General features: G+C 40.1%; 1 protein-coding gene across 4 annotated transcripts in view; it reads left to right on the top strand.

Annotated features, from left to right (window-relative positions):
• Nucleotides 1-24,413, top strand: part of SVIL (supervillin) — a 135,321-nt gene that overhangs the window by 66,270 nt on the left and 44,638 nt on the right. For 2 of the 4 annotated variants that reach the window (XM_064704024.1, XM_064704023.1), the window contains 9 exons: nt 3,401-3,467; nt 8,485-8,576; nt 13,348-13,405; nt 13,529-13,680; nt 14,072-14,738; nt 19,771-19,854; nt 21,859-22,725; nt 23,056-23,220; nt 23,816-23,850. In XM_064704024.1, the coding sequence (XP_064560094.1) occupies nt 13,398-13,405; nt 13,529-13,680; nt 14,072-14,738; nt 19,771-19,854; nt 21,859-22,725; nt 23,056-23,220; nt 23,816-23,850 (1,978 nt within the window). In that variant the 5' untranslated portion in view covers nt 3,401-3,467; nt 8,485-8,576; nt 13,348-13,397. The remainder of the gene's footprint in view (nt 1-3,400; nt 3,468-8,484; nt 8,577-13,347; nt 13,406-13,528; nt 13,681-14,071; nt 14,739-19,770; nt 19,855-21,858; nt 22,726-23,055; nt 23,221-23,815; nt 23,851-24,413) is intronic. The other 2 variants (XM_064704025.1, XM_064704026.1) reach the window with 2 other exon arrangements.

Raw genomic sequence — 24,413 nt, 5'->3', positions numbered from 1 at the left:
TAAGCACTGCAGTTTATCCTGATTAGAGATATGAAGGAATTATTCCTCTTCTCGACATTTTTTCTGTTGTTGTTGGGGCTTTTTTTGTTTGTTTGGTTTCTTAATATGAGGATTCAGGGGTTCTGCATTCGTTTTGCAGGAATATAATGTGCAATTTGGCTGGATCTTTGAAGTGGTAATATTAAAATCTCCCAATCACCACTGCCCAATCTGTTTTAGCATTCATGTGCCTAATTTCTGTTCGTAATCTGATTACTGGCTTGAGCTGCTCCGGCTTGCAGCCTATTGCTATGCATTTACTGTACTCCCTGGGACGCAGAGCCTGACAGCTCCAGTCCTGTGCTATGAAAAATCTCTACACGATATTGCTAAGACAGGCCTAAGGGCTGTGCCTGCTTCAGAATTAGCTGCTATTGTAGTTTCTCTTTGCCGAATCCTTTGTTTGTGCAACCATGTTCAGAAATCCTTGGATCTCCAGCTATTTGGGAAATGTTAAATACTCTGAGGAGCAAGGTAAGAGTTCTAAACAGATAAAAGAAAATGCAGTTTTGTGTGTGTGTTTAATCTCTCATATGTATGTCTGCATGTGTAAATGTTGTTTGACTGGCTCTACTGCAGCTGCATTAGGTACTTTAGCAATCAGTATGCAGTTAGTCACCCAGGCTATTTTGTTATTTCCTAAAGGACACTTTTGAAAGATCCGATTAGATGGATCTTTTAATTAGCTTAGCATGCCACCGACTTAGGGCCTTTAAATATACTGAGTAATGCTGGAAGGTTATACTACTTTTTCTTTTTACATTGTTAATTTAAAATTTCTTGCATATTAAATTATGGATAGTGGTTTTATAGGGTAGTTTGTGCCTAAGGGAGAGGGAACTCGACTGAACAAATGGTTAAACTTGTGAGCAAGTCTGATTTACACTTCAGTAAAGATTCTCTTAATTTTAAATAAAAATATTTTAAATTTCTCTAATATGATTATGAACATGTTTAGAATTCTTCAGTAAAAAGCAGAACAAAATGCTGTTGTAGTTTTTTTTTTTTTCTGTTTATAGAGTACAGTGAGGGTGGTTTTTTTAATCTTTAAATTAACCATTGAATAAGACTCTGCTAAACTGATGTTTCTTTTGTGGGCATATTTATTGTCTTTTGAGGCAGAGTTGTTTACTTTTCCTCCTGTGTTTGTATTTAAGACTTCCATATTGTGGTAAGTAAGTTTTATTGGACTTTAATCCCCCCCACATGGTGTTTAATTTGAACAGGAGGAAATACATAAAATATATCAAAACTCTGTAATGGAATTTTATTGTCTGCTAAGTTTTTCTGTGTTTGGGATGTGGGGAAGATCGGGACTCACCCCTGTGAAACACAGCAGAATTTTAAGATGATTTTGAGGCATTAAAGATGTGAATGTTGCTGAATGTGTTTAAGGGGTGCAAGAGCCAAAGTGGCTGATGTGCCCCTCCTAGCAGCCCTTCCTCTGCTTCCAGGGAAGCAATGCAGGCTCCTTTCTTCCCTTCTCATATTCCCTCCCCAGTTTTGGCTGGGCTAGGCAGAATTTCTCTGTGGTCTGCTTGTGGTTTTCATGGTGGACAGCTGTTCCAGTGCCAATAATTCTAGGATGGGTTGCATCCTGTTAGAACAGCTATAAATTTAGGATATGCCTGGTTCTGATTAGCTAAGCTGATACTGAGCTGGGCTTTGGAAGCTAGTGCACAGTCCTCTCAAAGTAATGTAAATCTCGCCTTTTTAGAGGATCCATATGGCTCAGAGTATTCTTTTTAATGCTGTAGTGTAAAATATAATGATTTATATACCATTCACACTGTTTTTCTTACAATATTCTGTTTTGATCTTACAAGATGTTTCTGTGTAATCTATGTGCTTTATTCTCCACTTAATGGAAAGAGAAAATGAATGTTAACAAAAACAGGAAAAGTTGTCTATTAAAGTTGAAGACTGCTATTATCAAAGCTACTTGAAATCTGCACTGACTTGTAGCAGATGCCTAGAAAATGCCTTTTTGCACATTTTTAGCTTCTTTATCAAGTTGTTAAAATCATCTTTTTCTGTTACTTTTTAGAAGGTTTTTCAATCTTTATACCTGTAGGGGTGGCAGAAGGAAATGGAAGAGGATATGAAGTTTTGAAATGCTTAGCCAAAATGTACCTTCTCTAAATTAAGACCCATATTGTCAGCTATAATAAGTTTCATTAAACTCTTTCTGCAAAAATAAGAGACATTCTGCCCAGACTTAAACACTGTGCATAAGCAAAAATTTTTTTTTGCAGTTAGGTCTTCCTTGAAATAGTTAAATCTCAGCTCTGAGGTAGGGTAATAGGAGTGTAGCTGCAACTGAATTGTTCTAAAGTCTGGCTGTGTTCTGAAGTCTGGGTCTGGTTTTGAAAAATAAAATGATTGCTGTGTCAGTGACCAACTGTTTATTAATGTAGGGTCTTGGGTAGTAGATTTAATACAGATGGGGATGGAAGGCAATTTTTCACTGGGAGTAAGTTGTCAGTAGCTCCATGTGGTTTTGCACAGCAGTCCCAGACCAGGACCTGCTCCCTGGCTGGCGGAGCTCTGGGGTGTCTTGGTTGCATCCTCACTGAATGGAGGGAGACGAGGTTCCCTCCTTCCACTGGTCATCATTTAGACCCTCTGGTGATGCACTTGACTGCAGAAATTAAAAAGTTTAATCTAGGAGAGGGTGGGGAGATTGCCCATTGCTTGTTATGGTTCACACAGTTTTGGGAACCCAGAGGCTTTGTAATACATGCTTTTTTAAAATCAGGCTGCAATTTTGCTCTCAGTGTAAACATGAGTTCCTCTGTGAAATGCATGTTGTAAGGCTATTCAGAAAAAAAGGGAGCTTCCAAACAGTAGGCAATCTTCAGAAACATTTCTGCCATGGATGGTGTAATACTGTTGCAACAGATCCTCAGCTGGACGCCTCTTGGCTTCTGCAGTGAATATGCAGTTTTAATAGTATTGCCAGGCTGCAGCCAAAAAGGCTCTTGCTGCTTGCAGCATTTCTCATTTGCAGAGTGCTTCATAAACATGTCCATTGCCCACATTATAAGTTGGGAAACAGTGATTTTAAATGATCACCTCAGGCTGTACTGCTACACCACAAATATTAGGAATAGAACATGGCAGTTCCATAAAATGTTGATGCTTTTGATGTATCTACTGTCTGTACTCATTTTTACAATGCTTTGGTTTTTCACCATCTTGGACATGCCAGCAGGTGCTCCTTTGCTTAGAGAGAAGGCCTCTGCACAGTCTTTTGCAGGGGAAAAAGGTTATGATTGGAAACTATAACCCAGTGTACCAAAAGTTCCCCATTTATTACAGGATCTTCAAATTGATGTGATTTTTTTTTTCTATTTCACAGATTTTGCCAAAGGAAATTCAATCAGATTTAAGCCTTCACGACTGCTCCTAAGGAAGAGAGCGTTAAGGTAAGGTTGAATTTTTCTAGCCCAGTGAAGATGGCTCGTTGCAGTAACTTTCATTGCTTGAATCTACATTTATCCTTTGTCAGGAAAAATGATTATTGGTCCTCTCACAGGACCAAGTTTTTGTACAGAGCAGACGCTCTGATCAAGCATTTAAAGCACCAACTGCTTCTAAAGTAATGTTAAATTTTCTAGCTGACATTTCTAAAGGGAAAGTCCCACTGTGCACTGAGCTTCCTGCCATTGCAATGCCCATTTTAATGCCCATTTGTCCTTTCATGGCATGGACAGAGCACAGACATCCAGTGTGAGCCAGCCTGGAGCACTTACCTGTCTGTAAATCAGGTGGCTGAAGTGGGTGAATTAATTATACATCCTGCAGGGAGCAGTCTGGGGGGAGAGAAGGGGACCCTGCAGAGATGAGTGGGCTGGTGGTGCTGCTTCCATGCAGGGCTGTGGCTGTGCTCTGTGTCCTTAGGGCACACTTGCACAAGGCTGAGTAAGGGGAATACAATTAACAGTTAATCAAGCTGGCAGGTCACATTCCCTCTCTGTTCCCATCCAAGCTGCCTTGGGTGTCCACATTTGTGCTTGCTGGACTCATCCAAGTGGCACAGAGAGGAGGTCAGGAGCTGGGGATGGACCCTTGCCCCAGGAACCAGCTGTTCCATTGGCTCAGCTGCACAGGAACCCACCTGCCACAGGTGCACAGGCTCATCTTTGTGAGCTTCTTTTCAGTCAGTGCACACACCTGGAGCACACCTGGTTCCCTGCCATGTTGTTTCTGAGGTCCTGCAGAGGGATGGAGGGAATGGTGTACAAGACACACTGTGCTATGAAAGCAGGAGAGAAGGACATGACTGTAAAATGGACATTTTACATCCGAGTCCAGGGAAGGAAGTTTTCCTGGAGGCAGAGAAAGAGAAGAGAAGTGAACAGCAGCACCTGGCTGGCAGGGGTACAAGTGGGTTTTGTACTTCAATCATAAAATCTCAGTATATGCCATAGCTTTAATTGGGATGGCAGGTCAGTGTTACCAGTGGCATTTGGATCAAACTTCTGGTTGCTTTTGAGGATGTAACTAGGTTAGTGGGACAGCTATTTAGAAACCATATGCTGCTGCTGCAGCAGCAGATGAAGGTTTCAGCCTGGAATCCCTGATGTACAGCGTGCAGCTCACACTTACTCTGGAAGGTGCCAGAACAGTACAACTACTGAGACTGTCAAGTACTCCACTAATCCTGCATTGCACATTGTTTTTAAAGAAAAACTATTGAGATTGTGAAATGTTGTTGCCTGTGTTTTAACAGGAATCATCTGAATTCCTGAACAATGGAGAGTATAATGAGTTTGTTGGGGACCTGAGGCCAAGCCACACACAAATCCTGTGTGAAACAAACTGGTGGAACCTCATGCTGTTGATTGCATTTCCTGAATGCAATCATGATCAAAAGCTATATTTCAAGCAAGGAAAGGACAATAAGTTCCTCTTTCAATATCCAGATTTATCAGGGTTTTCAAGAAAGAATTCTTTCAAATGTCTGGTTAATTCCTTTTTTATTTAGAGAAACCCATGTATTCCCTAATTATTTTAATAATAAATGTGCATAGCTTAGCTATTAAGCGCAAAAATTCATAGTGCTGCTGCTCAGAATCTGCACCTAAACTTACAGCATGATTAGATGTAGTTGTGGTATTTCTAGAAGAGGGTTTTGGTTGAGTTGAAGGTACAATAGATTTGGCAATCCAAGTCTGACTATCTGAATCTGCTTAAGCAACTGAATTGATGCTGTGATTGCTTCTCCACTCCTCCAGCAGAGAAACTAATAAAGCAGGGAGAGGTCTGGAAAGATCTCTTTAAGCAAAAAGAGAAACCTTTTTAAGGAATTACTTATGAGTTTGTTTTTTTAAAATACTTATAAATGGTGATGAGTAACCTCCTGTATTTTTTTTTTCTATTTGGAATTGCCTTAACATCATTCCAACTCAATTTAGATTCCTAATGAATGTTCTTATTGAACACTGTGACATGTCCTGAATATGCCTACTTTCATTTTTAGAACTAATTTGATGTATGTGTCTATAAATACTCAATTGTTTGGCTTGACTCTGTCATCTTCAGAGCAGTGCTCTCTCTGATTCCTCTGTGCATGGGAAAGCAATGTAATTATGCATTGGATTAAAACATTTGGGTTTTCTCATGTGCAAACATTTAAAACAAGCAATTCCACCTGCAGCTTAGCAAGAGAGAGCAAAAATAAAAGTGTCTGAAGAGATAAAACTCCTAAATTGTGGACAAAATAGTGTATGATTTTGTTAAAAATTTTGATAATTGTTAATCTTTAAAAAATAGACAATAATGGTTGACAGTATGTCCAGAGGGAAGTGGAAAATGAGGGCACAAGGGAAACTGTGAAGGGACCTTCACAAAGCAGATAACCTGTGATGCTGTCTAGTGCAGTGAGGGTTAAGCTTAGGAAGTTTGTGGCTATTTAAGGAATTTTAATGAAATCTGCCAGTGAGCAAAGGCTGCAAGCCACCCTCTGTATAAAGGAGGAGGGAGCTCCCATACAGGAAGAACTGGATGACCTTGAGGAGTAGTAGAAAAAGGATGTAATGTAATAATACTAAGTGCACAGTTGTGCATTGGGGGCTGATAAATTTTTCTGTCACTTGCAACTGATGAAAGCAAAGTCTTTGCATATTAGTTTCTCATGCAGGATTGAGCAACCAATACAGTGTATATGTAAAAAAGCAAATGTGTTGTAGATCCCAGCATTCAGCTAGGTATATAATAATGCTTTCACTATTAAAAAAATCATATTTTCATAAGATACTGCTGAGACCCAAGTCTGGAATCAAGACTACCCAATTCTGGTCACCATATAAAAAAAAGATTACTTAAGACTGGAATAAGTAGAGGACATTGTAACAGATAATCGATGAGACTGAGAGCCTGTCCTGAGAAATCAGAGTACATGGAGATAACCTATTTTAAGAAAATAAGCAAGGTACCTGACAACACTGGCGCAAGAACAAATGGATGGAAACCCAGTGGCAGACATTTAAGCAGGGTTTAAAGGAGCTCTGCCTTCAAAGTCACTGGAGCTCCCTGGAGGGGAGGAGCAGGGGGAATGTAACTAGTTTACAGGCAATCCAATAATATGGTTGTTTATGGAACCATCAAGCTAGTGCCAGTCCTGATTCCATGATTTTACCCTTGGAAATTCAGGTGGGAATTAGGCTTAGGGGTGGGTGTTCACACATTTCATTTAAACAAGGATTTTGCTGTTCAGTGAATGCTTTTCTGCACAAAGCCCCCTTGTTGAGGCAAGCTTAAGGTGCTGCATTGTCATAGGCATTATGAAAGCAAGTGGAGATACTGCTAAATAAAGCCCAGGTATTCAAATTCGAATGACTTTGAAGCTCATTCAAATGAGCTGGATCCTTCAGCACTTTTGTCTTAAGTAATTAAGTTGATTTGGTAAAATAAATTTGGGCTTGGTTTATAGTCTTAGGCCAATATTATTTGCATTTTTCAAATTCATCCTCAGCTAAAGTCTGCTTTCAAATGGGAACTGGCTATCTCTCCATCCAGTGTTCTCCAGGAGTGTGTCTGTAAGAAAAGAATATATTGTGAGACTAGTAAGAATTGCAAGTGTTGGCAGTGTGGGGTCAGGCATAGAAAAACCTCCAGTTAACTGTCTGAGTCTCTGCCCAGTCTCAGATGACACATGGATCCATCTGCTTGTGGCTGCTGTTTTTTCATTGTGTTTGGATTTTTGTTTAGTTCAATTACCATGTGTTTGCTGTGTAAGGACATACAGTTCTCTCTAATGGACAGCTTATTGCAGCTCTCCATCTTCTATTTGTTATTTTCTGTAGTGGCTAACATTGCTTTTCTTGGCAGTACCTGGAATAATTTCTCTAAGTGCAGTTGTTGGAGACAATTTGCAGCAGGTGGCATGGTGCCTGGTTGTGACACAGCCCAGTTTCTTCATTGTCATTTCAAGGGTTTTATTCTCCGATCAATATCTTAAAAAGAGATGTTATTTATAAACAATATATTTATAAACAGGAATACTTATGAAACGTATTAGTCAATATATGTTAAAACTCTTTTCAATGAGAATTATTCTTTAGAAATAGTGAGTACAGAATTCATACCCTTTAAAAAAAAAGCAGCCATTTAAAATCTGTCCTCAGGAAGGATTTTCCAACAGTAAGATTGTGCAGTTTTTCTTATCAGAATGACATTAAATCATACAGCACACCACTGCTGTGACAAAATGAAGAACATGGGATCACTGTGAGGATTTATATCTGTTACACCTGCCTACACAGTTTATTAAAGGCTTTAAGACCGTTGTAAGTTTTCTTATGTCCAGCTAGGATAGTCACAATGTCTGAATACCATAATTTGTTCTCTATTTTTATTGATTGGAGAAAAAAAAAATCTTGCTTACAAGGAGGAGCACTTCCTCCAAAAAAGTCACTCTAAGTAGTTGGGATCTACTTTAGACCATTATGACACCCATATTTTAAAGTTAAAATTTGCATATTTAATGAACATATTTAAAAAATATTTTGTTTCATTTAAATTGACAGTTTTCCTGTTTTGAAAAGACATGGTATATATATTGCAGTAACAGCAACAGAGTAGTTGTGCAGAAGGTTTCTAGGTGGAGTGTACATGCAGTACTGCCTTTGATGACATGTTTTAATATTTATGAAGAACCATTCAATATAGATTATATTAAATGTACTTGCTTAGCAGAGCATTTTGAAGGCAGTCAGTAATCTAATGCAAAAATGTGTCACAGTCAGTTCCAAACAAGTTTCAAATTATGTTAGGTTTGGCTTTCTGAGTTTCTTTGGGTTATTTCTTAGCTCATTCTTAGGGAAAATATTTTCTTTGGTATCTCAGTTAGACTATCTTGCAGTAAATTGGTTATGTCTTGGGTTTATTTGATTTGCAGCAGAGACATCCACAGTTCTGTAAACCAGATGTTGCTTTCAGTTTTCAGAAGGAGTTCTCCCTTGAAGATAAAGAAGAACTTGCGAACAGCACAAAGGATATTGATGCTAATCTCTTAGCAGTACTTCCCAAAGGTAGGTGAGGGAGACATGCTGTGAACACAAGTGGTAATTTAACAGCATGTGAAGTTTCATCTATGCAAGTACAAGGCACAGTTACAATCACTGAAGCACAGATGTTTTGTAAATGAGTTTTCCCTGTGAAGTGTGCATGAAGGATGAAACGGGATGAACCACAATGCTCTGTTATGAGACCTTCCTGCATCCCTGCTGCATAAAGTTCAGCTTTGTTTACGTGTTTCAATAGGCTAGTAGTTGAAATCCAAAACTTCACAGAGTTTATTTTTACAGATAGATTAATCCTGAGTTCAAACTTGACTTGTTAAGAGTCACAGCTCTTTCCAGGTCCCTTTGGTGGTTGGTGGACTCACTGTGCTTGCATGACCAATTGACTGCACTTGAATTTTTGTCTTGCATGTTAAAAGGCCTGCAGTACATATGGAGTTTAGTTTGGGGGAGATTTTATATTTTCCAAATTTCTATCTTAGTGTGAGTAATTTCTAAAGAAAACAGCAGTTCCATCTTTATCATTTGACACAGTTGAGGCAGAGGCAAGAATTAATTCTCTTAAATTATTTAGAGAAAATCATAATGTGCTTGACTCCCAAAGGGTGACATTTAACTAAGGAACTATGTGCAACTGGCACAATGTTCCTTTCATTCAAGGATGTCATGGACATCAGAACTTGGATTAAAATTATGTGTGTATGTTCTGGTGGTATTTGCTCTTTTCAAACAAGCTACATGGCTAAATGCACTAATTCCAACATGAAGGAACTGGCTTGCTCTTTTAATGTCATTTGTTGCGCAGTTCCTCTGGAAAGGAACACTTCTTCCAGCATAGAATTAAAGTGCTATATAAGTGACATGCTTGCTTTTAATCATTACAAATTTTCATTACAAATGTTCAGAAAGAAACATTGTTGGCAGAATGATGGAATAGAGAGATGTGCATTTATGCAATACAGACTTCTGATAGCACCAGACAGAAATAATCCATAGTCCCTCCTTATTCCTTACACTTACCTTACAGTCATGTGGCCAGCAACTTAACTGAGCCTTCAGTTGAGAAACCTTATCTGTAAGTTGCTTCACAGTGAACTAATTTCTATTCCAGGATGTTTCTATTTTTCAAAAAAATAGTCTCATAATGAAGGCATCATATTTGGTGTGTACCAGTCTTAAGAATCAGCAGTGGGAGCTTTTGTTTGCATTCCAAGGGGACTACTTAAAGTCCAGGGCTTTTTGAAAATCCAGGTTATTTTCTAGAGCCTAATTGTGATCCAGGTTTGCATATGTTGAGAAATTGAAGGAATATGTTTACTTTTCAACTGATACAGACTGAACTGAGGCCTGCAGTTGGGCATTGAACATGTCAATACACCTTTGCTGGCATAAACAGAAGATAAATGCTTTTCCAGTCTAGTTTTAAGACCATCAGCTTTCCAGTTGTGGAGAGGAAGAAGTAGGAATGAGGCTGGTAGGCTTTGCTATTCTGCTAAATTTTCCTCAAAATGAAAATGTGTGGTACCTGTGTTGCAATGGTTATTTACCATCTCTGAGAAATTAATCCTCTGGCAGGAAACCTTTTGATCCATGTCTATCCAGGCTTCACAAGTGTACATGCTCCCCCTCTATTATGAACTTTTCGAAGGCTTAATTGAGTTTTTACAGCTTCTGTATTGTAAAAAAAAGACTGCTGCCACATGGCTGCAATTTTATTCACATGTCCCCTCTGCAGCTGTCAAAAAGGGCTTTCAGCATGTTCATATTCTGCAGCAGGTTTTGGAAAGATTTCTGTGAATATATATTTCTATAAGAAATATTCCACCTTAATTTAAGGAGGTTTTAAAACATAAGATGCCCTCCAAATGTACTTTTTGTTTTTCATTTTGGGTCAACATACAGAACAATACTGTTTTTCCTAAATAAAGGTATTCCAAAGTAAATTTTGTTTGGAAGGACTACAGTTGCCAAAGTTAAGATGCCTCTTGACAGTTTACCTCAGAGGGTGTCCCACCACAGCATCCTGCTCAACATCCTAAAATAAAGCCTCAAGTTCAGGGCTGTTTCTGAGCTGTGGCTGTTCTTCCTCTTGCCCTTAACTGACCAATAGTGCTTACAAATGTGTTGCCATGAAGTAATCTAGATAAGAAGCTTTTAGTGTGAAATTAATTATTTTAAGCTTCTTAGTGTTTTCTTGTGTGCTGAATCAGATTTTTGTGCTACTTTTTAGGTAGGAGTGTTGCTGTTCTCTAGCATTCCCATGGTGTTATTTGTGATGGTCACATGGGAAAACATCCCATGGACAGATGGGAGCTGGCACCAACATACTGAAATTGTAAACTAAAAAGGAGAAACTGGTCACCTAAATTTGCAAGGGCCAATCAGTGTCCTTGGGAGTGAAATGTCTCCCACTGGTTTTTATGTTTTGAAGTAAAATATTTTATTCATCAAAAAGAAACCACTAAGCTAGAAGATTTTCTTCATTTTATCTTCTTTTTGTTTTTTTTTTGTGCTTCTTTTTCCCTCCTTACCCAAACAAGAATATTGCTGCAACTGCTTTCCCCCAAAAGGTTCTGCAGATGTTGTGTCCAACCTTGCTGAAATTACTTCTGTAATCTCAACCTTGGAAAAAGTGTAAGGCAGCATAGAGTAGTCCCATGCTATATTTGTCCCATGTTGTTTGGGGAGGTGTTGGGAGACATTTTTCATGAGACCTGTGCTCTTTTTAGGACTGCAAAGTGGTAGTAGAATCTCTGGAACTTCAGCTAGCATGTAGCAAGAGAGTGTTGAGCTAATGCTTTAGGAGTTCTTTGGATGTTCCACATTTCTTGTATGTGGACAACTCATAGTCAAGTTTCCTTTTCTGGGGGTGGGGGGAGAGCAGACTTTCACAAATAAATGAAACTGTTCTTTAGAGATTTAGTAAAGCTTGTAGAAGACCTGTTCTCTGATGATGGATTTGGTGACTATATAAATTGGTGACTAGGGGGAAAAAAAAAGGATCAGGATGTGGATGGAATGTGATTTTAGTAACTCTGAGTTCCAGAGGCCTTTGACTTGTCTGAAGACAGACAATTACAGGTTTTGTTTTGACAATGTTGTGTGTATATAGCCAACAGATGGAACAGAAAAGATGGAACAGAAAAACTCTAATAGCTGGTGGAACATAATGAAACAGTAGATTTGGGGAGGTGAGAGCAAAGTCTTTATGAGAAATAATTTCCTTTGGTGTGGATCTGAAATGAAGGCTGGTTTCAAATGGCTGATTCCATTGCCAGCACAGCTTGAGTACACAGGGCGACAGCAGAAACTGCTCATGTATTGAGAGAAAAGTCTGTGAAAACACAACATAAAGGCTCATCTTTGCCTTGGGGTTGGTTCAGGATCAGAATGTGTTAATTCTTGCTGATCCTGCACATTTTATCTGTAGTCCTACTTTCAGGCTTTTCAGCATTTAAGGTTGATGTGACAGTCAATGTCAACAGTATCTGTGAGGTGTGAGCACTGGTATTGAGTACAGCAAACTTCCTGGATGAGTCAGCCGAGCTGGAACCCTGACCAAGCCATGCATGTCAAGTTCTTGCAGCAGAGGGAAGGCAGAAAAGGTGCATCTGACCTTTAAAAGGGCGGTGTTTCTGTAATATTTATCTTCTAAGTATCTAGAGCAATGAGATCTGGTAGCAAGAAAAATAAGCTGATAGGTTTACCTCTGCAGTGGAACAATGTCAGCCAGACACTCCTGACTCATCAGGTGTTTCTGATGGCAATCTCTGCCAATTTAGCAGGCATAGACTTTCACTTGCTTTAACTTTTGATCCCTGGGTCAGCAGGGTTAGAGCCCCAGATGTGCATTGGCTCAAGAATAGGTGCACACAGCTTTCAGCACCACGTTTGCCAAGGCCACAATGTGTGGATGTGCATGTCTGTGTGTTAGGCACACCCCACCCCAGTGCACTGCTTCCCTGGACAGCCTGGGCAGTTTGTCTTCCTGGTGGTAAGAAGCCACCCTGCACTTATTTGTGCAGCACTCACTGCTGCAGTGTGGTCTGCACGTGCACAGATGTGGGTATATATAGGGATTACTTCATCTATCGTGCCTCCCCTTGGTTCACTGCAGTTTTGTGGACTGTGGCAGCTGTCTGCTGGCACTTCATACCAGCAAAGGCTTCAGGGGAAGAGAAGGAAAGTATGTAAAATTAAAACTACTAGGGAAAGTTAGCAAAGTAGCAAGTGATTTACCATGCAAGAGTACCATGATGGTGCATGGTAATTTTCACTTCAGCAATGAGTAACTGGGGTTCTAGGGATTTGATCAATATAAGGGTGTGGAGGAAAGTAAGGAGGAGGGGACCTCTTCCTTACTGCTTCTATTTAAACATGGTCAGTCCCTGACCTTTGAGTAGGCAGGGCAAGCAGACTTTCCATAATACCTGGTTTTGAAATGGGTTACTAGGGCTCTTAAGTTTGACTTTAGCTAATCAAAATACAACTTGTCCAGTATACACTACATCTTGAAAACTGCTAGGATGGACATAGCAGATTTAGGATTAGCCTGGAAGTATGTGGAGAGGAGTACTTGATGGTCACACCTATGTGCCTAATGCACTTTTGACAGCACAACCTTAATAAACTAGGAAAACAAGAGGAAAATGCTCATTTCCTCCCAAAAGCTATTTCAAACCACTGAACTTTATTTGACTGTTCCTTCTTATTCTAAAACAGTTTAGCAAGTTTCTGAAACTTATTGTTTTATAAGCTACATAATGTTTTGTTGTCTCAGTTTCAGAATTAAGAAAACTCTTTGAACCAAACAACCGAGATTTTTTGGAAATGAAAAGGTAAAGGAAAAAAGTGTTTGGCCCATAAAACAAAACACACAGCTTGTTTTGTTACCTCCTCATAGAAACTCTGCCCTCCAATCTTCAAGATGCCTGTTTTCACATTTTTCACATATTTTTCAGAAAAGAAAGAATAGCTAGGCGCTTAGAGGGAATTGAGAATGATACACAGCCTATGCTCCTACAAAACTGCCCAGGATCAGTCACACACCGTTTGCTAGAGGAAGACACACCAAGATATATGCGAGCAACTGACCCATACAGCCCCCACCTAGGTGAGTGGCACATGGCAGGCCATATTGCAATGCTGAATTACTCCATCTTTGCTACACTATCAGCCTAGAAGCTCTTCTACAGAAGAGCTCTGTCAGGTTGTTTGGGTTTTTTTAATTTGCCTTTTAAGTCTCCAGTTGTCTTACTTGAAAAATGTTTATTGCTTTAAAAGAACTATTTGAATTGAGAACTATTACTTATTAAAGAATTATTCCTAATACATATTTCTTAATTGTAGCTTTTGGAGACAAAAGTGCAAAAAATATAATGTGTCTGTGCAGTCACTTTGATTTGTAAGAAAATGGAAAGCTTTTAGTTCAATCAGTTTGAGGGGTGGGTGGGGTACCTGGAGTTTTGGGAAGGACTTGCTCATATATGTTGTACTTTTGACAGGAAGATCAAATGAGGAGGAGGAAACTTCAGATTCTTCTGTAGAGAAACACCCCAGATCGTCCAGATACCGATCAGAAACCACAGGAAGTAATAAAGAGCCCTTGTACAGTACAGCAAACATGGATGTCCAGGAACTAGAGTCAAAAGCAGAGAGAATAGCCAGGTACAAGGCAGAGAGGCGACGCCAGCTGGCAGAGAAGTATGGATTAGCCCTTGAGTCTGATTTGGATTCTGACTACTCATCCAGATATATACGGGCAAGGAAAGATCCTGACAGCGTGGAAAGAAAGGGAGTGAAAAGTGAAAGGCAAGATGATGAAAACAAGGACTATGGCAGCCTCTATTTTTCCAGGACTGAGACAAAGTCATCAAAGAGTGCAATTTCTGATTCCAAAGAGTACTCCAGCCGTGAAGACAAATATGACCTCTCAAATGAAAAGGGTGTTAGAAAAGCAGATGACAGTGCCATTAGACAGGCTTCTGAGCCTTCAGCAACCTTGGATAGCTCTGCCTCCCTTTCCCTTTCTGGACGAGACTCTTCCTGCTATAACGAAGTGCCAATGCCACCAAAGCAAACCCCCCGAGAATCCCTCTCCTCACCCAAGCGGGCAGCCTCACCCACCCACTTGCAGAATGACCAGCCCTTGCACAGTAACAGCAGACAAAGGTAGGTATGATTTCTATTTTTTTTTTTTTTTTTTTTTGCTGTAGATTCCTTTATCTTACTCAGCTTCTGCATCAGTGTCTACAGTATTAATGAGAATGTATTTATTACCCTTGAAGAATGTATTTAGTTGCTTTGGATGTCTCAGGATGGATTAGTTGGGTTTATTTATCACAGTGTGTGTCTGATAAAGGGAAGTGGCAGTGTATTTCTCTAATTAGCTATGTCCTTGGTTTCAATTTATATTTATAGAATTTTTGCTAAAATTAGGCCCTTTGTGGAGAGGACACAAACTAGAAATTGAAGGAGTTATGTTTCTAAATCCCCTTGGGTTTTGTTTTTTGGTACCTGTTAGAGCAAGTCTTTAACTTTCTTTCTTCTATACCTTGCAATTGTTGGCTGGGAGCTTCTAAGTAGAGGCAAGCTGCTTCTTAGTGAAGATTTGACTATCTTTATGATGGCTTCTGCCAAAATAAAACAGTCTGCAAACTTAAAAGCTGAAGAGTGTCTTGGGTCAGTTGAAATAATAGTTGATTTGTTTTCCTGATGTGAAAGTGTAAAAACCCTTTTGAACTGTGCTAGACAATTTTTTAGATAATATCAGACATATATATGCGTGAAGGGACAGAGGGGAGAGTTAAAATTCTATTCTGAATTGCTGTAGACTTGACAAATATACTATGGTAATAGGGTAACCAGTTTCTTCCAGAAGGAAAAAAAATTATTTTCCACTAATTTTACATTACAATTTCTCAGTGTGGTATAGAAATACTGTCAAATTCTTATGCTGACTGAAAATAATGTGTGACTAAGAATTTTTTTAAAGTATGATATTCTCTAAGTGTGAGTCTTTAATTTCTTGCTGGGCAGATAGATAGAAAATAATAACTGTAAAACCTTAACTTAAAATGTTGCAACTAAAAATTATGTAAATGAGAACTTAATTTTGTACATATGTGCATAATGCTGAACAGTGTTGACTATTTTTAAGAAACTGAGGTATCTGGTATAAACTCAACCATTTATGCTTTCCACAGAGCACAAGAGCTTTTCAGTTCCCAGTTGTGAGAAATCAGGAAAAAAAAGGAAAGACACCAACATGAATTATTAAAGAAGTGAATGCACAGTAGTGAGCAGAGACAGGTGTTTTGGAAGAGTATAGGAACACTGCCCAGTTGTGTAGAGATGAGGTTAGGAGGGGCAAGGTGAAGCTGGAACTGAATTTGGCAAGGGATGCAAAGGATAGCAAGGACTTCTACAGGTAGGTTAGCTGGATATGGAAGGTCAAAGCAAAACTGGTAACAAAGGATGAGGAGAAGGCTCAGCTAGTTTTTTGCCTCAGCCTTCAATAGCAACCTCACTTTCCACACCTCATGAGTGGGTGGACAGCAGGGTGGTGACTGGGGAGGCAAAGTCCCTTCCATTTTGTTCCATAAGAACAAAATCATGTTCCTGACTGCCTGGGGAAACTGAACAAAAATAAGGCTACAGGACCCAATTAGATTTATCCTGGAGTCTTGAGGGAACTGGCTGATATATCTCCATGATATCTGAGCAGTCAGGTGAAGTCCCAAGTGACTGGAAAAAGGGAAACATTGCACCCATCTCTAAAAAGGGTAGAAAGGAGGATACTGGAAACTGCTGCCCTGTCAGCCTCACCTCTGTGCCTGGGAAGATCACGGAACAGATCCTCTCAGAAACTGTGCTAAGGGACATGGAGGACAGGGAGGTGATTCGAGACAGCCAGCACAACTTCTTCAAGGCAAGTCCTGCCTGACCCATCTAGTGGCCTTCTGTGGCTGAGTGACTATGTTAGGGGACAAGGGGAAGGCTACAGATGTCTCTGCCTGTGCTCCTGCAAGAGCACACAGTCCCCCACAGCATCCTTCTCTCTAAATTGAAGAGCTATGGACAGATTGTTCAGTAGATGAGGAATTGGTTGGACAGCTGCATCCAGGGAGTAGTGGCCAACAGCTCAGAGTCCTGATGGACATCAGTGACGTGGTGTCCCCTAAGGGTCTCAGTGGGGACCAGGGTTGTTTAATGTCTCCCTCAATGACATAAGGGGGTTGAGTGCACCTTCAGCAATTTTGCAGATGACACCAAGATGAGTGGTGTGGTTGACACTCCTGAAGGATGGGATAATCACCCAGAGGGACACAGACAGACTTCAGAAGTGGGCTCATCAGCCCTCTCCTGAGGGCTTTGGTAAGGCCAAGTGCAAAATCCTGCACCTGGGCTGGGGCAAGTCCCAGTAGTATCAGTACAGGCTGGGCTTGAAGTGATTGAGAGCAGCTCTGCCAAGAACTTTGGGGAACTGGTGGATGAGGGGCTGGACATGAACTGGCAATGTGCACCTGCAGCCCAGAAAGATAAATGGGTCGTGGGCCACATCAAAAGGATCATGGTCAGCAGGTTGAGAGAGGTGATTCTGCCCCTCTACTCCACTCTCATGAGATTCCCCCTGGAATACTGTATCTGTAATCCTCAGCACCGGAAAGACATGGGAGTGTTGGGGCAAGTCCAGAAGAGAGCCACAAAAATAATCAGAGCAATGGGGTACCTTTCCTGTGAGGAAATGCTGAAACAGTTGGGGTTGTTCAGCTTGGAAAAAGAAAAGGCTTCAAGAAGATCTGATTTCAGCCCTTCAGTGCTGCAGGAGGTGATTGTAAGATTGGGATAGACTTTTTGACAGGGGCATTCCTCTTTTCTGATAGGACAAGAAGGAATGGTTTTGCACTAAAAGAGGGGTAGATTGATGCTAGATATAAGGAAAACATTTTCTTACCAAAAGGCTGGTAAAACACTGGCACAGGTTGTCCAGAGAGAAGGTAGATGCCTCATCCCTGGAAGCATTCAGGGTGATGTTGAGTGGGACTCTGACCAACCTGATCTAGTTGAAGTGTCCCTGCCCATTGCAGAGAGATTGGACTAAATGACCTTTAAAGGTCCCATCCAACTCAAACTATTCTGTGAGTAATAATATAATACAAATTGCTGACTGCATTATCTCTAATTTCAGATTTTTTTCTGGATGAGGCTTGGGTAGTATTTGCATAAAACAAATTTCCCCTAATTGCTGTCTATCTTGTGAAGGAAACCATCTGCACCCACCAAGATGTGGTGTAGTACTTAAATATGGGATTTGGTCTCTTGTTTGGATACACATGTAGGCAGTAGCTGGTATTTTAAAGGCCATATTGCCAAGAGCCCATTCTTTAATACCCCTGACACTTTCAGTGCCAGTGTGTACTCCCTGGTATAATATTCAGAGATGTGAGAATAACCTCATAACCTCTCTGAAACTCTTGTTCCTGATTCTGAGTGGTAAAAAAGTCATTGTGTCCATGCAGTCAATTTAAAGTTACTCTGTGGTGGTCCCTATAAAGCTATTTGCACAAGAGAAAAAAAGGCTAATTCCAGTTTTTCAGGTGACTGCTGTTCTGAAGTCAGTTCCACATTATATACAGGCCATAAAATCAGTTTTGTTAAATTTAAATTTCCCGAGTTTAAATTGGAAAATAAATGCAGCTCACTTTGGAATATATATGAAAGCTTTTGTGACTTCAGTACTAAGATTTAATAATTAATCCAGTTACCCATCATTGAGGAGGTATCATTTGACATTGCCTGCATTTGGCTCCTGAAATGGCTGATTAAATTCAAAACGTTCTTCTGATTGCACTCTTCAAAGGATGAATGATCAAGTACAAATAATTACTGCTTGGGCCGTGCCCACTATAAAATTGTGCCAAAGTACACATTAAAAGAGAAGGAAGTTCCTGTGCTTCAAAACAATTCCAGCTAGTTGCTTCTAGTCAGCTTCTGTGAAAAGGTTTTGCCTCCTCTTTGGTCAGTTCCGTTAGGGATTCAAAAACATTCAGAAAACAGAAGGTGTTTCAACAGTTGGTGTTTGCTGTTCTAAGATAGATTTGGATTCAATGACAACAGTAGGTGAGTTCTCAAATTTAAACTTGCTTGCATCAAATACACTGTTATCTCCAGAACAGTTGTTGATTTAACTTTTTTCAACTATTTTTCATTTAAAAGTAGCTAAGAAAAATTGAAGTATATGACCTGGAGCTTAATTTGGGGGGGTTATCCCAAATGGCTCTTCTCCAATGGAAAAGTTCTTTCATAAGTAATGGAAAGCATCCTGGATGCTTGTCACCTCTGGGGAGTGAGTTTGTAAACATTAATGTGGCAGGACAGGCTGTGCCTGCAAGGTTAAAAGTACTTGATGTGTTCTACTGTTGCTGGGGGATTGCAGGTGAAGGTGAACTTTAGGAAAGTTTTTGAGAAGCTTTATGTAGGATGCAAACAGCCTTTCTTGCACTGCTGCAGGGCTTTTAAAAGCTCTTCTTTCTTTTTATGCTTTCAACTCCAAAATGTGAACAGAATAAAGTCAAGGCAAGATTAAATTAGGAGTCACTTTTTTCCTTAAGTTTTTCCTGTGCCAGATCACCCAGTGACACAGTGTCTTTGGCTTGTGCTGACCAGGTGGGCATTTCTGAAGCTCTGTGATACAGGGTTACAAGAGGACAGAGGGGTTCCAGATGCTCCTGAGAATTTGTTTGGAAATATGATGTAGCATTATGAATTTTCCACTTCATTAAATTCCTACTGCTCCTTTGTTTTGGTTGCAGCAATCTCTACCACTTTAAATCACAAATTAAAGGAATTATTTTTCCAGCTTTTACAGATGTCATTACACAAACTGACCCACAGTGGAAAATGCAAAAATAAGGTTGTGTAGTTGCTTTCACTTCTCAATTTTTGGAAAATGTGCACAAAGTTACCTCTGCAGAATCTTTACCACGTAGCATACTTTGTATATGTTTGTGGGATTATATAATAATTTCTTTCCCATTTTATTACCTTTGAATTGGATTAGTGTGCATTGCTTTTGTTTTTTAGAACCATCCTCTGCAGCTGAGTAATCAAAAATAAAAACCAGTGGGGAAGGGAGACTGGGAGAAATAATGGGAGCATGTATTGAGGTCTCAGAAATTACCTGAAGTTCTGTTTTCTGTAGTAGTGCAGGGAAAGCAAAACCTGAATGGTTTCTTCAGAAAGATTCGGAAGGGGACACACCTTCACTTATCAGCTGGCCCTCCAGGTATCATAAAGCATATCTGTGTGGCTAACAATCAGACTGCCAACTCCCCGTCTTTCCTTTTACTATCTACATTTAACACTTGCCCTTAATTTTCCTTTAACAGCAGCAAGTAAGAAAGTGGGGGTTTTTGTGAATAAAATGCCTGTGAAACCTTTCTGAAGCATCTGCTTTTATTCTAACTTAGAACTAATTGGTATTTTGGTGAAGTACAAATTCCCCAAGCTTCTTCCACAGCTACTATCATTCTGGTTTCCACTAGATTTTATAACTTCTTATTTTATCTCATTTTGTGCTCTGCAAACCAGCATATTTTTATACTGTACACCCTTCCATCTTAGCATTCCCTACAAGTAACTCCTTGAATTCTAAAGGAGATGGTACAAGAGAAGTTAAAAAAAACCAAAAACATTACATGGAAAAGTAAAACAAAATCTTGATCAGAGCTACAGGCAGCTGCTTTCTGCTGGTTTGGTAACATGTACAGTAAGCCCACCATGAAAAGTATTGCAGGAAGACTGTTTTTCATGTTCCTGGTTAAAGTAATACCTATAACCCAGTACTAACATTGGTGTGGATGTTCTGGAGGATGCTTGGTACGTGTAGTTCAAAGCATCCTTCTTCAGACTTAACACATTTTATGTGCTTAAGCAACTTTCCCTGACAAGTGCATCAATCTTCAGAGGTAAGAAGCACCAAAATGTTAGAAAGAGTGGTGTTTCAAATACCTTTGGATATCCTGAATTATTCTCTTAGATAATTTGCCTTTTTTCCCCCTAAATCTTACTTTTTCCTTTTTTCTTAATGATGTAAACTCCAAAAAGTCTGTTGGTAGCAAGCCTGGAATTGCACATACTTTGAGCTGGATTACTTACATTCAAACAGTAGTTTCCTAGTTTGACTCTCTCTCTTTCCTCAAAACCAAAATTATTTTTCCCCTATTTGGGAGGGGAAGACGTACAGGGCTTTCATTTTTAATACTATGCGTGTTATCTGCAGACACTCACCCTGTGAGGTGTCTGAGCCTTGGTGAGGCTGTGAAAGTGCTGGAGAGCTTTACCTGCAGCAGCAGCCCCATAGCAAAGGCAGCCCCTGGCTGCACATGCCTGCCTCCCACTGTGCTGCTGTATTCCATTTAGAAAGGTCAAATAAAACTCTGGTTTGCATGGATGTTGCACAAGTCCAGAGGTGTTTCTAGAAAACACACTGAAGTAAGGTAACTTTTGGGAACAAGTGGGTTTTTTTTGCAAGTTTTGCATGTTAGAATGCAATGAAACATTTTAAAACAGAATGCCTGTTTCAGTTTTTAAATGTTTTTTTCCCTGCAAGCTCTCTGAAGAGTAACAGCCATGCCATAGTTCTGCATTTGAGTTTAGGACTTGCCCTTTCAATGTTTTTATTCACTTACTGAAAGAGGTTACACTACATGTGATTTTTCAAATGTCTTAAATGATATTTAAAAAAACAAGTAAACCAGTCTCTGGCAAAATATCTGAAGGGCTAGGTGGAGATAACATGTTTGTTTCACCCCTTTCCCCAATGCAACAACGTCTTGGTGTGATGCAAGCTTCCCAGTGTTTAGACATCTTCAGACATCTGACTGCGTACACAGCTGCCAGTAGAATTTGCAATTTCAGGCTGAACCAAACACTCTGATAATATAAAAAGCAGTTTTGATCATCTTGCTTGTTTGAGACTATGGGTATGTGCTGTTTGGCAAACACACTTGTGATCTCATGAGAACATGCTGTATGTTCCCAGAGCTTGCACAGCTACCTTCTCAGGAGTCATGCATGTCCATGGCCCCTGAATCACTTGACTGTTTTTGAGCAGTGTTACTCCTAAGACCTGGGGGAAGGAAGGGGTTGCATCATAAGATTGCTTTAATTTAATGCATTGGTTTTTATTTTACTATTATGTTGCTGTCTGTACCCACAGTAGGTGTCTGTGTTCCTTTCCAGAGTGGGTATTGCTGTTCACAGCTTTAATCCTTTTTCTTTCTTAAAGAGTAAAAGTTAGAGAGAAATTGGTGAAAGAGGAAAGTGCTCGTGGAAGCCCTGAACTTGCCACAGACACAGTATCTCAGAGAAAATCCCATCCAGTGCCAGCCCACTACATGCCTCTCCAGACAGAAACGTCTGCCTTTGATAGGGTTCTAAATCAGCCCGTCAGTTCCGTCCGCCAGCCGATCCATGGCTATATCCAGCCTGCTGGCATTGCTCACACAGCTCAGCTGATGGCAGCAGAAGAACCAGCAAACAGCCCTGCTGGCAGCCTCCTCCCCACAGACACAAAGCCCCCAGCAGCCCCTGCCTCGGAGAGTGAAAAGAAGGAAGCACCCGGTTACGGAGCAAAACCTGCTGGAGAAGATTCCTTGGAAGGGGAACAGGCCTCCAAAGGCAGAAGGCCCATTCTGCCATCTGAGATTCGCAAGCAAGGGAAGAACGAAGGCCTCTTTGGCGGAGGAGAATTGGAGACCCCTGTGGGGAGCTCCTCCTTTGCAAGCAAGCCGAAAGTTAACTCAGAAGTTCAGAGGGAGTTGGAATGCAATAAGAGGCAGGCCCCAGAGCAGCAGTTTAAGACCCCAGAGAACGTAGAAAGGAGTGAAGCTGTCATGTACATACAGAGCGGATCTGTACTGCAGCCTGACAAGGCACAGGCTCCTGTTTGGAAAGTGTCAACAAAGCATAAGGTCCTGACTCGCTCCATGTCTGACTATACTGTGACTACTAAGCTAGAACCTTTTAAAAGTAAGGAGAGCATGGAAGCAAATCCACCAAATGGTGAGATTGGCATGGTTGACACAAAAGTCTCTGTTGCCCAGCTCCGTAATGTCTTTCTGGAGTCTGCTAATGCCAACAAGAAAACGGAACTGTAGGTGACATTTCACTCATATTTTCGTGTGAAACTTGCACGTCCTTGGCAAAATTACACCCACTCAACAGCAGTTGTTGTTCAGCACTTAAAGCACACAGCTTAGCTCTCACCAGAGTGTACTGGAGGCTGAGATGGTTTGAACTCTGCTTTTGTGCTTCTGCTTGCTAGCGCGAGTTGTGATGTGGGGTAGCTGGAATGTGTTCGTCTGCATGGACCCGGAGGAGCATGCAGAGTGGTTTCTGGGGACTTGTTGAGATGCTTACATCTATGTTTTACTTCTCTCTCCTATTTTCTTTCCTATGCGCTCTCTGTGGTGCGATTTGAAAGTGAGTCTCGGTTTGAGATGTCGGCAGCAGGTAGTACTGTGTCTGCCAATGGGGACCGTGGGCCACGGAAGGCGAGGCGCTATTTTACACCTGGTGAAAATAGAAAGACTTCTGAGAGGTTTAAAACTCAACCTATAACATCAGCAGAACGAAAGGAGACAGATAGGTAGGCACGTACATAGCTCTGTGTAGCATTCCGGCGCAGGTGGATATTAGCAAGGTTGGGACAAGATTTGTCCATATATTAAAATAAACGTTTTCAGGGTTATTGTTTGTCTTTGAAAGCAATTTATGGTAGCTTCTTACAAAATGAAATCCAAACCCCTCCCCCAATAAAACCAATTTGTTACAAATTCCTCCCATTTGAAATAGTGAACAGTGAATCATCATAAAATACTGTAGCTGTTTGGTTCGAATGTTAAATGCTTTTGGTTTCATATAAAGGGTTTCCTTTCCATCTACTCTGCTCTATCATTTACTCTCTTTATAAACCATCAAAGGTACTTTTTTATGTTAAAAAGCTGGTAGCAAATCATAGACTTTTATTTTCTGCAAGGTGAACTAGAAATAATTTTCCTTGACTGTATTTAAGTTTGGCTGCAATTGCTAGCATTTATGCTTTATTAAAGGATGTTCCCAAGTGAACACTGCTGAAACTTGAAAAACAGATAATTTCTCCTGCTACTTCAGATTGAATTTGAATTTCATTTTTGATGCCTTGTTTCCAGCTAACTTTTTTCTGTTTGACAATTTTTCACTAGGTCAATTTTGTATGCAGAAATACCAACTGCTGACGGTATGTTGCTGTACTGTTTTCCAAAGAAGAAATGGGCTTTGATGTGTTTTATTTTGTTTTAACTAAAGAACTGTTTGTAATAGAAACAAAATCCACTTGAAAATATCTTTACCTATGATATATAGTTGAAATACCCCTTTTCCTTGGGCCGTAGGTACTACAGACTCGATTTCAATCTCATTTTCAGTCCAAAAGTCTGTCTGTGGATACCAAAGTTCAAATGGGAGTCAAGTGGAGAATGGCTTGAAACTTTTCTATATAGTTGAGGTTGGATTTTATCCTAATTTAGACAATAAATAAGCTAGTTGTTGAGAAAATAATTAGTCATTGGTCAGTTTTAATCACTGGTCTAGGACTTACAATTTAAAGAAAGCCTGTAGTATATTGTGAAACTGATGTTGCTAATTTGTTTTTTGGCTAAGGAAGTTGCAAAATGCAGGTTATTACATTACAGAATTCAGTCTGCCATCTTGCTCTCTTTCCCTCTTGTCACCCTTGGCAAGTCTGGCACAATTTAAGTAGGTAATCTCATGAGTAGCTATATTTAGATTTAAAGCCTTATG

Source organism: Zonotrichia leucophrys, chromosome 2 (assembly GCF_028769735.1).
Source record: "Zonotrichia leucophrys gambelii isolate GWCS_2022_RI chromosome 2, RI_Zleu_2.0, whole genome shotgun sequence".
In the NCBI taxonomy this organism is placed as follows: Eukaryota; Metazoa; Chordata; class Aves; order Passeriformes; family Passerellidae; genus Zonotrichia; species Zonotrichia leucophrys.
The sequence above is the reverse complement of the archived record's forward strand: the minus strand, read 5'-3'. Positions and strand labels throughout refer to the sequence as shown.